The sequence below is a fragment of the Octopus sinensis genome, linkage group LG4 (assembly GCF_006345805.1).
Source record: "Octopus sinensis linkage group LG4, ASM634580v1, whole genome shotgun sequence".
NCBI lineage: Eukaryota > Metazoa > Mollusca > Cephalopoda > Octopoda > Octopodidae > Octopus > Octopus sinensis.
The window spans coordinates 127,108,524-127,121,377 of record NC_043000.1 but is presented as its reverse complement, the minus strand read 5'-3'; the positions used below and the strand labels follow the sequence as shown (position 1 = coordinate 127,121,377).

At 34.0% G+C, this 12,854-nt stretch overlaps 1 protein-coding gene across 9 annotated transcripts in view; it reads left to right on the top strand.

Moving 5' to 3' along the window:
* The window catches only part of LOC115210341 (nesprin-1), an 870,646-nt gene that overhangs the window by 527,513 nt on the left and 330,279 nt on the right, over positions 1-12,854 (top strand). For all 9 annotated transcript variants that reach the window (XM_036502466.1, XM_036502469.1, XM_036502465.1 and 6 more), the window contains 6 exons: positions 91-246; positions 4,262-4,429; positions 6,777-6,953; positions 8,644-8,805; positions 10,094-10,264; positions 10,880-11,056. In XM_036502466.1, coding sequence (XP_036358359.1) covers positions 91-246; positions 4,262-4,429; positions 6,777-6,953; positions 8,644-8,805; positions 10,094-10,264; positions 10,880-11,056 — 1,011 coding nt within the window. The remainder of the gene's footprint in view (positions 1-90; positions 247-4,261; positions 4,430-6,776; positions 6,954-8,643; positions 8,806-10,093; positions 10,265-10,879; positions 11,057-12,854) is intronic.

Sequence of the window (12,854 nt, the reverse complement as noted above, 5' to 3'; positions counted from 1 at the left end):
ATGAAACAAATTACCTTGATTTCTAGACTCATCATTTTAATGTAGATGTTTAAATTCTCATCTGTTTTTCATTTTTCTCTCTGTCCTTAGCTAATTCTCAGTGAAATAGATTCTCATGAAAGCATGTTTGCTGATCTGGAGGACAACTTATCACAACTGGAAGTGTTAAGTGCTGATGGTACAACAGACAAAGATTCTCTCAGACCACTTCAGCAGTCTTACAAAGCAATAAGACTCCGGTGCCAGGTAAGTCAGCATCATTCTCAAACATCATATTAATTTAACCATATAACTGAGAGTTGGAAACTCTGAAAATGTCTACCTGAAGCGTAAAGACTCATGTGATTGGAGCTCACCCAGATTTTTAAAGGAATTGTGTGTTTAGAGTACAGGATCTCTGGAATAGGATTTCTCAACAGGATACACAGCTCAGAGATCAGGAGGTATCTCCAGGCCAAGCCACTACTTCTCCACATTGAGGGGGTCACAGCTCTTGTACAATGGACATGTGATTAGAATATCACAGGAAAGGATCGCAGATAGATTCTTCATGCCAAGCCAACTGGCAGGAGACATAGGAGTACACAAGAATGAGATGGTTGGATAATATTTATAGTCTTATACTTGGGAATCAGTTGGAAAGTGTAATAACAGTTGCTTCTGAGAGGGTCTTATGGAGGAGGTGGCTGAGTATTCTACTCCTACAACCCTTCTAGGAACCATGGGTGGATGGAGTCCAAGATTTTCTCTTGAACAGTATATTAGTCCACCTCAGGGTTAACCCCTAGCTGATGCCAGGACTCATTTTTAGCAGAGTGGACTGAGGTGATGGCAAAATCACTAAGGTGACTCAGGCATTCCTTGAACATTAAATTGGACAACATATTAGAAAGAAGTTAATGACTTTGAATACCAACATAACAGATAAGACTAAGTGTCAAAATAAAAATGATGACAAGCTAATAGAATCATATTAGATACACACGCACACATACACACACATACATGCATGTGTGAGTAAATATATATATTCTTTAACAAGAATAGTATTGACAGTGACTTCGAAGTTTTGGCCAGCTAAGCTATCATTGTACTGTGGCATGCATTTAAGTTAACCTTGGCTCTATATAATTTTGATTAAACTTGGGGTTATATTATGTATTTCATTCATGGATGTAGAACTTTGTAAATAGGTGTGTATATTTAGGTGTATCAACTCCATGTCATGGGATTGTTTTTTAGTAGTTCACAAAAAGGATGTTGGGAGGAGGCGGGAGTTTTAATTATTTTTGGTTTAATTGGTTTTAATCTTTTGCTTTGACAATGTAAATGTCAAAGTTCAAAGTTTAGTCCAGCATTTAGAAACTTAATAGTTAGGTGTGTCAGCTTTTTTATAATGTAATTTTCAAAGAATGTAAATGGGTTGTATGTTTTAGGTGATCAGTAGGAATGGCTGTGTGGTAAGTAGCTTGCTTACCAACCACATTGTTCCGGGTTCAGTCCCACTGCATGGCACCTTGGGCAAGTGTCTTCTACCTTAGCCTCAGGCCGACCAAAGCCTTGTGTGTGGATTTGGTAGACAGAAACTGAAAGAAGCCTGTCGCATATATGCATATATACATGTATGTGCGTGTATATGTTTGTGTGTCTGTGCCCCCAACATCGCTTGACAACCGATGCTGGTCTGTTTACATCCTTGTAACTTAGTGATTTGGCAAAAGAGACCAATAGAATAAGTCCTAGGCTTACAAAGAATAAGTCCTGGGGTCGATTTGCTCGACTAAAAGGTGGTGCTCCAGCATGGCCGCAGTCAAATGACTGAAACAAGTAAAAGAGTAATTTCTTTACTTGTTGATGTTACTTAGGGTGTTTCTTGTTTGTATTTGGAAGGTGGAGATTATTAGTCAAGTATGTCATGGTGTTGTTGATAGTATAGGAATTTGTTTGTCTTGTGCTTTGAAATTCGCAAGAGGATGTAGGTAGGTGTAAAGGTTATATGTCAATATATTTCTCTCTGGAGGTTTCCTTGTTCTATAAGCAATTTGATTAATATGTAGAAGTTTTAAATTTGTGTTTTATGGAGGCAGAATTTGTGGCTCATGTATTTATAAATATTTCCTTAATTCTATTTCAAACATAGGTATTTTATAATATATTATTTTAGGCTTATAGATATATGTGAAAGTGGGAAATTATAAAATGTGTGGAGGAATTTCAACCATGTTTCATGGTCTGCTACCACAACAGCTCCTTTATAGGATCCAGTTAGCTCAAGACATCGTCAGGAGGAACCACGCCCAGTTTCGGCCCCTACTCCTCTACTGTTTAACGTGCCCCCCCCCTTTCGGAGGTGTCTTCAGCTCTGATGTTGGGTACATGTCTTCTTTCTTCTGTTCCCTGGCCTCTTTGATGTAGCATCAATGAGTGTCAGCGGGCGACTGACTGTCTTGTCAAATTTTTTCCCTTTAAATACCTGCTGCTAGGCTCCAGCAGGCAGCCCCAGCAAGTTGTCACGTGACACTGTCTCATCTTTAACTGACCAATGAAGGTGCATAGTCTTAGTCCACGCGTTCTCTAAATGAGACTGTCACCTGTCAATCAGCGAAGTTAATTCAGTGTCAGCTTGTCTCACCTAGTGATGTTATTTTCCGCTGGCATGTTATGACTTTCAAGTCATTTTTGGTCTTCCTGCTTCAGCCATATATAGAAGCTGGCTTTTTTGACTACCACCTGTACTCTCCTTATTAGTTTTCTCAGCTCCGAGCTAGAAAAACAAATCTTCTTTTGAATAGCGTTGTCATTTTTCTTTCAGTAAATATATTCATGTATAAAGCCAAGATTAACTTAAATGCATCATAATCTGATGATGGCTTAGCTAACCAATACTTTGAAGTCACTGTCAATGCTATTCTTGTCAAAAAATAAAAAATCTGTACTCTACAAAAGTATGGAGTAAACCTTCATATTAATGTACAATTGTTTTTATTATAATTGGACATAAAAACAAACACACACACACATACACACATATTATACATATATCTATGGTATACATACATATATATATGGTACATATATATATATAGTACATTTGCCACTTAAAATGGCTGACCCTTAAGAGTGGATGCTACTGTTTAAGCTACTGCAGCTACTGTTTAAGTGGCAAATGTATTTCCCGATGTTGTGCAGCTATTGTTTATACCTTGCTCAGAGATTTATTATATATATATATATATATATATATATATATATAAATATAAATATTTATATGAATGTCTGTATGCACATACACATACACATTATGTAAACCCTGGGTTTTAGAATAAGACCATGTATCTACATGGAAGAATAACTGGCCATAAAAAAACACTTCAGAATATCACATCCAACCCAATTCAGCATGATAAAGTAACCTCAAAAATTAAGGTGATGGAGCAGGCAGTGGCAGCAGCAATAGCAGCAAGAATGTCCTTGCCTTCATTTGTGTCTTATCTAAGTATCAAATTATTGCCATGAAGGTAACTGACTCCAGTACCTCTACCTCACTATTACCCACATTAATATCATGGGTGTTTGGGAGGGTTGCCTTACAGATTTGTAGTGTCCCTTCTGTGGTGTATGACTGAGAGAAGGTTCATGCCGCTTTGTATATTTACTGATTTCTTTTTATTTTACATCTGTTTTAATCATATTTTTACTGTTTATTTTTGTAAATCGTGCTGTATTTTTGATAAATGTGAATTAATGTTTGTAACACAGAAATAAATGGTAGAGAGAAAATCTGGTTTTATTATTAAAGAGGTGAGATGGCAGAATTATCAGCATTTTGGACAAAATGCTTTGAGGCATTTCTTTCATCCTTTTACATTCTGAATTTAAATATCGGTTAGGTTGGTTTTGCCTTTCATCCTTTCAGGGCTGATAAAATAAGTACCATTTGAGCACTGAGGTTCATGTAATTGACTCCCCCCTCCCCTCAAAATTGCTGGCTTTGTGCCAAAATTAGATAGGAGTGTTGATAAATATATTTGATATTTTATAAAATTGAAGAAACCTGTTAAAAAATGCTGAATGCAAACTAACTTCTGAAATGAATTTTTAGTTTTAATGCAACCAAATTTCAAATTTATATTTTATCTTTTCTTATAACTTTGTTTCATTAATTTCATTTTACAAAATCTTTGCTTAAAGTTAGAAACATTTTCCAATATTCCGTTTTGATAATTTTTTTGTTTTGTTTTATTTTGTCTTATCCTTGCAGCATATTATCAAAAGTCTTGATAAGTCTTGTGAAGAACACACAACATTCCAGACATGCCAAAAACAATTTGATCAATGGCTTCTCCAGACATCTTTGAGATTAATGTCACATAACACACTAGACGTTTCGACTATGGAAGTTACTGAACAGCATGTACAAATCCATCAAGTTAGTACCATCATATTTCTTTCGTGTTTCCATGATACAATTATGTTTTGTGATCTATTGACTTGTGAAAACTGTTTCTATGCTATAATTTAGTGAGTTTACACTGCAATGGTTTAATATTGACTTCTTATGCTTCACAGCCTATGATTCAATGATAATTCAAGCCCATAATTGTAAACTAACAAAACTAATAGTAATTATAATTATAGTAGATGTTCAGAGTGGGGAAATGTATCTCTGTATGTATGGTAGCTACTAACTGATATTAGGTTTAGCCATTGAGAATTTCCTTTTTTCTTTTAACAAATGTAATGATGTAGAAAAGTTATGAATATCCTTGAAGTTAATAGGGTTCTAACTCATCCAAAGACTGTGACTCTCTAGTATAGTTTATATCAATCAACTAATTAATTAAACAATTAAATCATTAATTAGTGTAACATATATATATATATGCTAATATTGAACAGTGAAAATGAGTACTCAACACCACATTGGTAGATAAATATTCTTTATTTGAGGTTTAACCAAGCAACCGATAGTTTCTCCAAAATGGGGACAAGTACCAACACTTCTATGTGATTTGCTTGAACATTTGTGAAGATCTCTTTACATGAAACTATTGTTTGTCTTGTTAACCCACAAAATGAGTGTGTATATATATATATATATAATTTACTAATTATATACTATTTATTTATTATTTCGTACTTTATTTAGTGCTAGGTAAATGTTTTATCGTATATTTAATTTTTTTCTATATGGTATGATTTAATTATATCATTGTTGAATTGCTACATGGTGGTTCTTCTTTAATTTATATACATATATTATATAGTGTGAAATTTGATTTAATATTACTAAATTGAATTTTTCCTGTAAGTTTAGAATCATATTCCCTGTTATGTATACATATATATATATATATATATATATATATAATATATATATATATATGTATATCATCATCATCATTTAATGTCCATTTTCCATGCTGGCATGGATTGGATGGTATGACAGGAGCTGTCCAGATTCCAATTGTCTGTTATGACATAGTTTATATGGCTGGATGCCCTTCCTAATGCCAACTATTTTACAGGATGTACTGGGTGCTTTTTACATGCCACCAGCACAAGTATGTTTACACAGCACCAGCATGAGTGCATTGACACCGGCAGATGTAATATATATATATATATTTATATACTCACACACACACCATAAAATATAAGATCAGTTGATTTTTGTAATAAGGAATATCTGTTATTTATCCCTTTGCTTTTGCTAACAAGAAGTTGTGAAGTTCATGCTTTTCCTAATATACTATCAAAATAAATGAACTTCTTTATTTCTAAGCAAGAAGTGAAATTTCATGGAGTTGATGAGCTCTTAGACTTGAAAAATTTTTGGCACGATGTTAAAGCTTAAACATGGAGCAATTTAGTTCCTATTCTCACTTATTTATTTTAGTATAATAATTTGTGAACTATAATGTCATTGGTTACAAGTTTCTTATTAACCAATCACTGGTTCACTGTATTTCTGGCAGTGACACTGCAAAGGGTGTGTTTATAACTCAGTGAACTTAGCTCAAAGAGAACATGTCTTTTAAGTGTTCACATTCTTCTCTAAAATATGGTGAAATATATAAACACACATGCACACAAGTGAACCCATGTATGCAATAAGTAGTTTCTGTTTATCAAATTCTATTCCCATGGTATTGAAGGATCTGATGATTTCAGTGCCATGCATTGATATCAAACCCAGAGCCACATGGCAGCTCAGTAAACTTCTTAAACACTTGTTTGTACCTGTACCTATATAACAGATAGCTCACATCTTGGAATTACTTCATCTCAGTTCCATAGATGATGCATCCAATAAGCTATAAACATAATGATTTCTCAGTTTTTCTTCCATAAATCCTTGTGGTCCATGCTCTAAAACATGGAGCAAGGATTATTGGAAACTTAAAACTATTTTCTTAAATTAATTTTCTATATCATCATCACTAACACCATCATTACCACCATTATCATCATCATCATCATCATCATCATCACCATTATCATTACTATCTTTTTTCTTCCTGTTTTTCTCATCCATAATATGCAATCTTCTCAAGCTGGATTCAACTACTTCATCCAAAATATTTTTTGAGCTTAGAACTGACATAAATCCTAACTTAATAAAATTTGATTGATATACTCGATCAGATGTCAGAGATGTCCCTAAAAATGGCATCTATATCAAATCAATGCCAGTTGCATCATATATTGAAGCCCTTTTTTCTTGCTTAATCTTAATTTCTATTTTTTTCTTTTTTTTTACCTTATTCTCTCAGAATTTAATGGAAGAAATCCAGCAGCATGCTTCAGATTTAGAAGGCATGAAACAAAAAGGTATTGACTTGGTTGACAGCAATAAAGATTCTCCTGATATGCAAACAATGGTCGATGCCCAGCTGAAACACTTGACTGATGGATACAATAATCTTGTTGTGTCCGCCAATCAAATCAAGGTAGGTATATTGAATGGCTCATCATCATCACCACCACCATCATCATCATCATCTAAATTCTAATCTTCCTAATGGCCTTTTATTCAAAATACATTTTTCTTTTAGCCTTTTACTTCATAGTTACTACCTTTGTAGTCCCAGAAGGGTATTACTATAAAAAATTATGTTTAGAGAGTTTTTACATAAAAGTCCTTTCTCATTTGTTAATACAGCAACTTCATGTGGCAATTTTACTTAAAGCAGTATGGCTCTCAATGTTTTCTAATTTATTATGATAAAATAAATGGAAGATAGTCTTAGAGCAATGCATGCAATGAAATATTAAAGAGTGTTATTCTTGTCGCTTGTCATCCCAGATAGAATAGCTTCCACATTAGTTTCTTCATAAAAATTGTTAATAAGAGCACTTCAGTTTCATCTATCATAGTTTGAAGTTTTAATACAAGCTCTTTCTCTCTCTGGAATCTAATCATCATCATCATTATCATCGTCGTAATCATTGTCAACATCATCACCATATGAGGACTGTGAATTGGCAGAACTGTTAGAGCACCAGACAAAATTCATTATGGCATTTAATTCACCTCTTTATGTTCTGAGTTCAAATCCAAAAGTCAGTTTTGTTTTTTCCCTCCTCCCAAGGTAGAAAAAGTACCATTCAAGTACTGGAGTTGATGGTATTGACTGCTCTTTTCCTTTCAAAGTTGCTGATCTTGTGCTTATGTTAGAATCAGTTATTATTGTTTTACTAGCTGGCCCTGTGCTGTCAAAAATGATGGCTCATTTTAGTATTTAATATATAAATATGGATGGTAAATCAAATTAATACACTTGTCAGTGCTATCTAGTGGTTGTCTTTTGAGATGTGACATCAATCATTGTTTGTCACTGAAAGAACGCTGGTTCACACATACAAACATTGATATACTTCCCTTGCACACATACACACATATACTCACACAGAGTTGAAATGATCCCAATACCAGTTTGCCATCACCCCTTCCTTCCTTATTCATCTATCATCCCTTCCTTTCTCATTCATATATTGTAACGGAGAAAAACACAAGAGTATTATTATTGTCTTATTATAATTAAGGCAGTCAGCTGCCAGGCAAAATACTTTGCAACATTTCTTCCAGCTCTTTATATTCTCAGTTCAAATGCCACCAAGGTAAACTTTGTCTTTCATTCTTTTGGGCTCAAAGCAGTACCAGTTGAGCACTGGGGTTGATGTAATTGACTTATTCCTCCCACCTAAAATTGCTGGCTTTGTACCAAAATTTTTCTTATCACTATTATTATTATTATTATTATGAGTGAGAGAGCAGTGCATGCCATCAAAGTGACACTGGGGTAAAATATACAAAGCCCAGTATACCCATCATGACTACCCATCTGATAAGGGTACACCAGGCACATGCATCACAACCATATGTGCATGACATGATGATCTCATATCAAGATAAACAGTGCATGACCTTGCAGGTGGGGCCCAGTTAGAGTTTTCTTCTGATCGAGTAGCCCATCCTGCTCAAAAGATCTCTGAATAAGGGTTGTTTAAGGATGTTGAATGAACCACCCATGTTTCCAAAGGTGAATTATTCAAACCCCAAAGAATCCCTCTAGCCCATGCCAATATGGAAAGAAGACACTAAATGATGATGATGTCTCTTTACTGATTTTATTAAAGGATCATCTGAATAACAGCCTGCAACAATGGAACACTCACCAAGAACAGCTGAGAACATTTGATGCCTACCTTTCAGAAACTCTTCCTCAATGGAAAGCAACAATGGATTCTCGTCCTGTAGATAACTTGACCGATGCAAAAGAACAGTTGACAGAAACCAAAGTAAGTTTTGGGGGTTACTTTAATTTAATATTTGTAAAATATCTTGTCTGTTTCTCCATTGTTTATCTTTTATTTGTTTCAGTCATTGGACTGTGGTCATACTGGAGCACCACTTTGAAAGGCTGAGTTGAACAAATTATCCCCAGGACTTATTTTTTAAGTCCTGTACCTACTCTGGTGATCTCTTTTGCTGAACCACTAAGTTCGTAAACAAAACAATACTGATTGTGAAGTGGTGGGGGACAGAACAAATTCATGCACATACACACACACACACATTACCTGCTTCCACACACACACACACACTTTCTATCAATCAAATTCACTCACGAGGCTATTGTAAAGGACACTTGCCCAAGCTGACACACTGTGGGACTGAACTCAAAAGCCCCTGGCTGCAAAGTGAATTTCTTAATCACACAGCCATACCCAAGCTTAAACCTTTACTTAGTATGAGTAAACTAAAATGGATTCTTCTAAGTGGATGTGAGATAACTTTTCTCTGGAACTTGACACCAGCCTCACAGAATATTTGCCATGGTCATGTGGTTAAAATATTTACTTTACAACCTCATGCTTTTAGGTTTGATCCCTATTATTATTATTATATTATTATTATTATTATTATTATTATTATTATTGTTATTATTATATGAAGACTCACAGTTTGTTTTGCTGGGTATGATGGAAAGTGTCAGCTGTTCACAGCCAGCAGACTAAGGTGACACTTGTTTACTGGTCGTGCTTCAAGAATCCTGCGAAGAATTCTTGCAGTTCCAAGCAATGCTAATTTTTGTAGGTGTTCTACCTTCACACTTGCAGCAATCTTTTTCAGCCATGCTGGTAGCTGAGTACTGATACTTCCAAGTGCACCAATTACTATTGGTATCATGTCTACTCTCTCCATTGACCACAACCATAACTGACCGCAACCAATAATTGTTGTTGTTCTTGTTGTTTGTGGTGGTGGTGGTGGTGGTGGTGGTGGTGGTAGTGGTAGTAGTAGTAGTAGTAGTAGTAGTAGTAGTAGTAGTAAGACAGAATTGTTAGCACATCAGGCAAAATGCTTAGCAGAATTTCATCCATCTTTATGTTCTGAGTTCAGAATCCACTGAGGTCAACTTTGCCTTTCATTCTTTTGAGGTCAATAAAATAAATACCAGTTGAGTTCTAGGGTTGATGTAATCGACTTATCTCCTTCCCTTGTGCCAAAATTTGAAAGTATTATTATAATAGTGATGATAATAATAATAATAATAATAATAATTATTATTATTATTATTTACAGGACATGTGGAATAAACTTTCTACCATGAAGCAGGATTTGAATACCAGCCTTAGTCTGTGCAGAGTGGCTGAAACAACCAAAGAAGATGAAATTTCAGAAGCCATTGCCAATTCACCATTGCAGAAGTTCTCCCAGAAAGTCAATCATAATCTTGTTTCAGAGATGAATGAGGTATGTCATCATCATCATTATCATCATCGTTGCACTGGCAACAACCTCACTCAAAAGTTTTTTCATGTGCCAGTAAGGCAATGCTGGTAACAATCACGCTCGAATGGTGCTTTTTACGTGCCACTGACACGGGGTGAATGTGGTGTGTATTTTGTTGACATGAGTGTAAGTGAGGTGTGTTCTTTCTTCTCATGAGAAGGGGTGTGGTGTTTATTTTGTTGACATGAGTGAGATTTAGGTCTGTATTTTTGTTTCTCAACATGAGTGAAAATTGAGTTGAGTCAGGTGTGTATTTTGTTGACATGAATGTGGATGAAGTGAGTATTTTTGTGAGCGAGGCATGTATTTTGTGTTGAATGAGTGAGATGTACTTTGACATAAGTGTGAGTGAAGTATATATTTGGTTGATATGAGAATGAATGAAGTGTGTATTTGGTTGACAGTGTAAGATTTGTATGTTTTGTTAAGATGAAATATTTCTCAATTCTCTCATCACTAAAAGACTAAAATCTCTTTAGGTAATGGTTCTTGATAGAATACAAATATCTATTGCAAAATCTACTTTCACTATTTTCTATTGAAATAATATTCCTTCTCTTGAAATGTTTCTTTCAGGTTGAGAACCGTCTAGATTCTGTACGTGATGTAATCCAGTCATGGGAGGCTGTTGATACACTGAAGAATGACCTGAGAGCCATAGTTCGACAGAAGAAGGAAGAACTAAAAGAACTGGAAGAACAACCATCCAAACTTCATGAAGAGGCTGCTGGAATTGAGATTACCAAACTTCAAGTAAATATTTTTAATGATACCATTAAAACTGTCTTTCTGTATTTGATAATTACAATTAGCATCTTTATTCTTATCATTGCAGAATTGCAGAATATTGTTAGTTATTAATGAATTATTTATATTTAGATCTTGATTAGTTAATTTTGTACATTACCATTTGTTTATTCTCTGTTGCCATTACCACTGACTTTGTCTTTTTCCTCCTTATCATTATTATAAGTGTCATTATAATCATCATCATCATCGTTATTGGAGACACGAAGAGGAAAATTTGGAAACATTATTGCTGTAGAGATTGAATTGACTATGACTAATGGTATATTTAATTAACACCTAAGAAAATGTAAAAGCTATACCATACATATTCAATAAATGTTATAAACTATAAGAGCAATGAATATAACATTTATAATTCATGTTTATGTATTTGTGTACATACATATATATATATATGTGTGTGTGTGTGTGTATTTATATATGTGTATGTATATATATGTATGTACACACATATGTATGTTTATATGTATGTGTATGTATATATGTATAGGCATATATATGGTGATATAAATGATTTAAATAACATCTTGAGTGGTTATGTGTGTGTATGTATATATGTTTGTGTATGTGGAATGGTACTAACTATAATATCTTATCATAGACAAAATTCTCAAGGGGATTTGTGTGCTAAAAATACACAGGTCTCACTCAGGATGTTGGTAGATTATCAGACACCAGTGTTTTGACCTTATTTGCTCTCCTCAGTAATGAAAATCCTCCAGACATTCTGAGCTCAACCAAAATATATTAATTGCTGTATGGAAATCAGTAAACAAAACCTTCACTGATTTGTGAAAAAGCTAGTCAGGCTACAAACTTCATGATTTAATACTTTCGCGTTTAAGCCAAAATATCCTTCCTGCTTTATGTTCAAAGTGGTCAAATCCAGACTTTCATACCTACCCTACAATGTCATTCTAAAGGAAACAATCACATCATCAAAATCTCAAAATAATGTATGACTAATTCAAAACAATGTGAATAATTAAGTGTTACATTTGGTAGAGTAAACTGAATGTTATGGAGTGAAAGTGATCTAAATTAAAGCCTTCCATCAAAATTTCATGTTTATTTTCGTTCCAGACACCATAATAATGACAGATATTTTACTAAATTTTTCATTATTTTAGAAATTAATTGAAACAAAGGCAGTGTATTGCAACAGAAATATGAAAATATGACAATAAAAAAAATGATTTATACACTAAATAGTTAAATGCTACAGCTTCAATCAAATAATCATTAATTTTTGTAATATTTAAAAATCATTTTCTTCTTTCCTTTTCTTTTGTAAATCTTGACATACTAAGTGGTTGCTTGCTAACCTCCAATAAAAAAAACAAAACAACATAAAATAAAAAAAACTCAGAAATTAAAAATTAAGTGAGCTGAAATATCTATAACGTGATTTCTGACTTAGGAACAAAATCAGTAGTTTTCAGGGAAGAGTATTTGTTCATTACATTAACCCTAGCTTTGGACTGGTATTGTATTTTATTGACCCTGTAGGAACAAAAGACAAAGTTGACCTTTTCAGGATTTGAACTCTGTAAAGATTCGCAATAAATACTTCTAGGCATTTTTTCTGATGTCCTAATGAAGGTATGTATAATAAAACCAGGAGGTTATACTCCATTTTGATGATGTTAAGAATATGACTATGACACTGGCACAGACAACTAAGAAGGACAGAGATCTAATGCAAAATGATAATTATTATATCGTTATTTAGGTGGGTCTA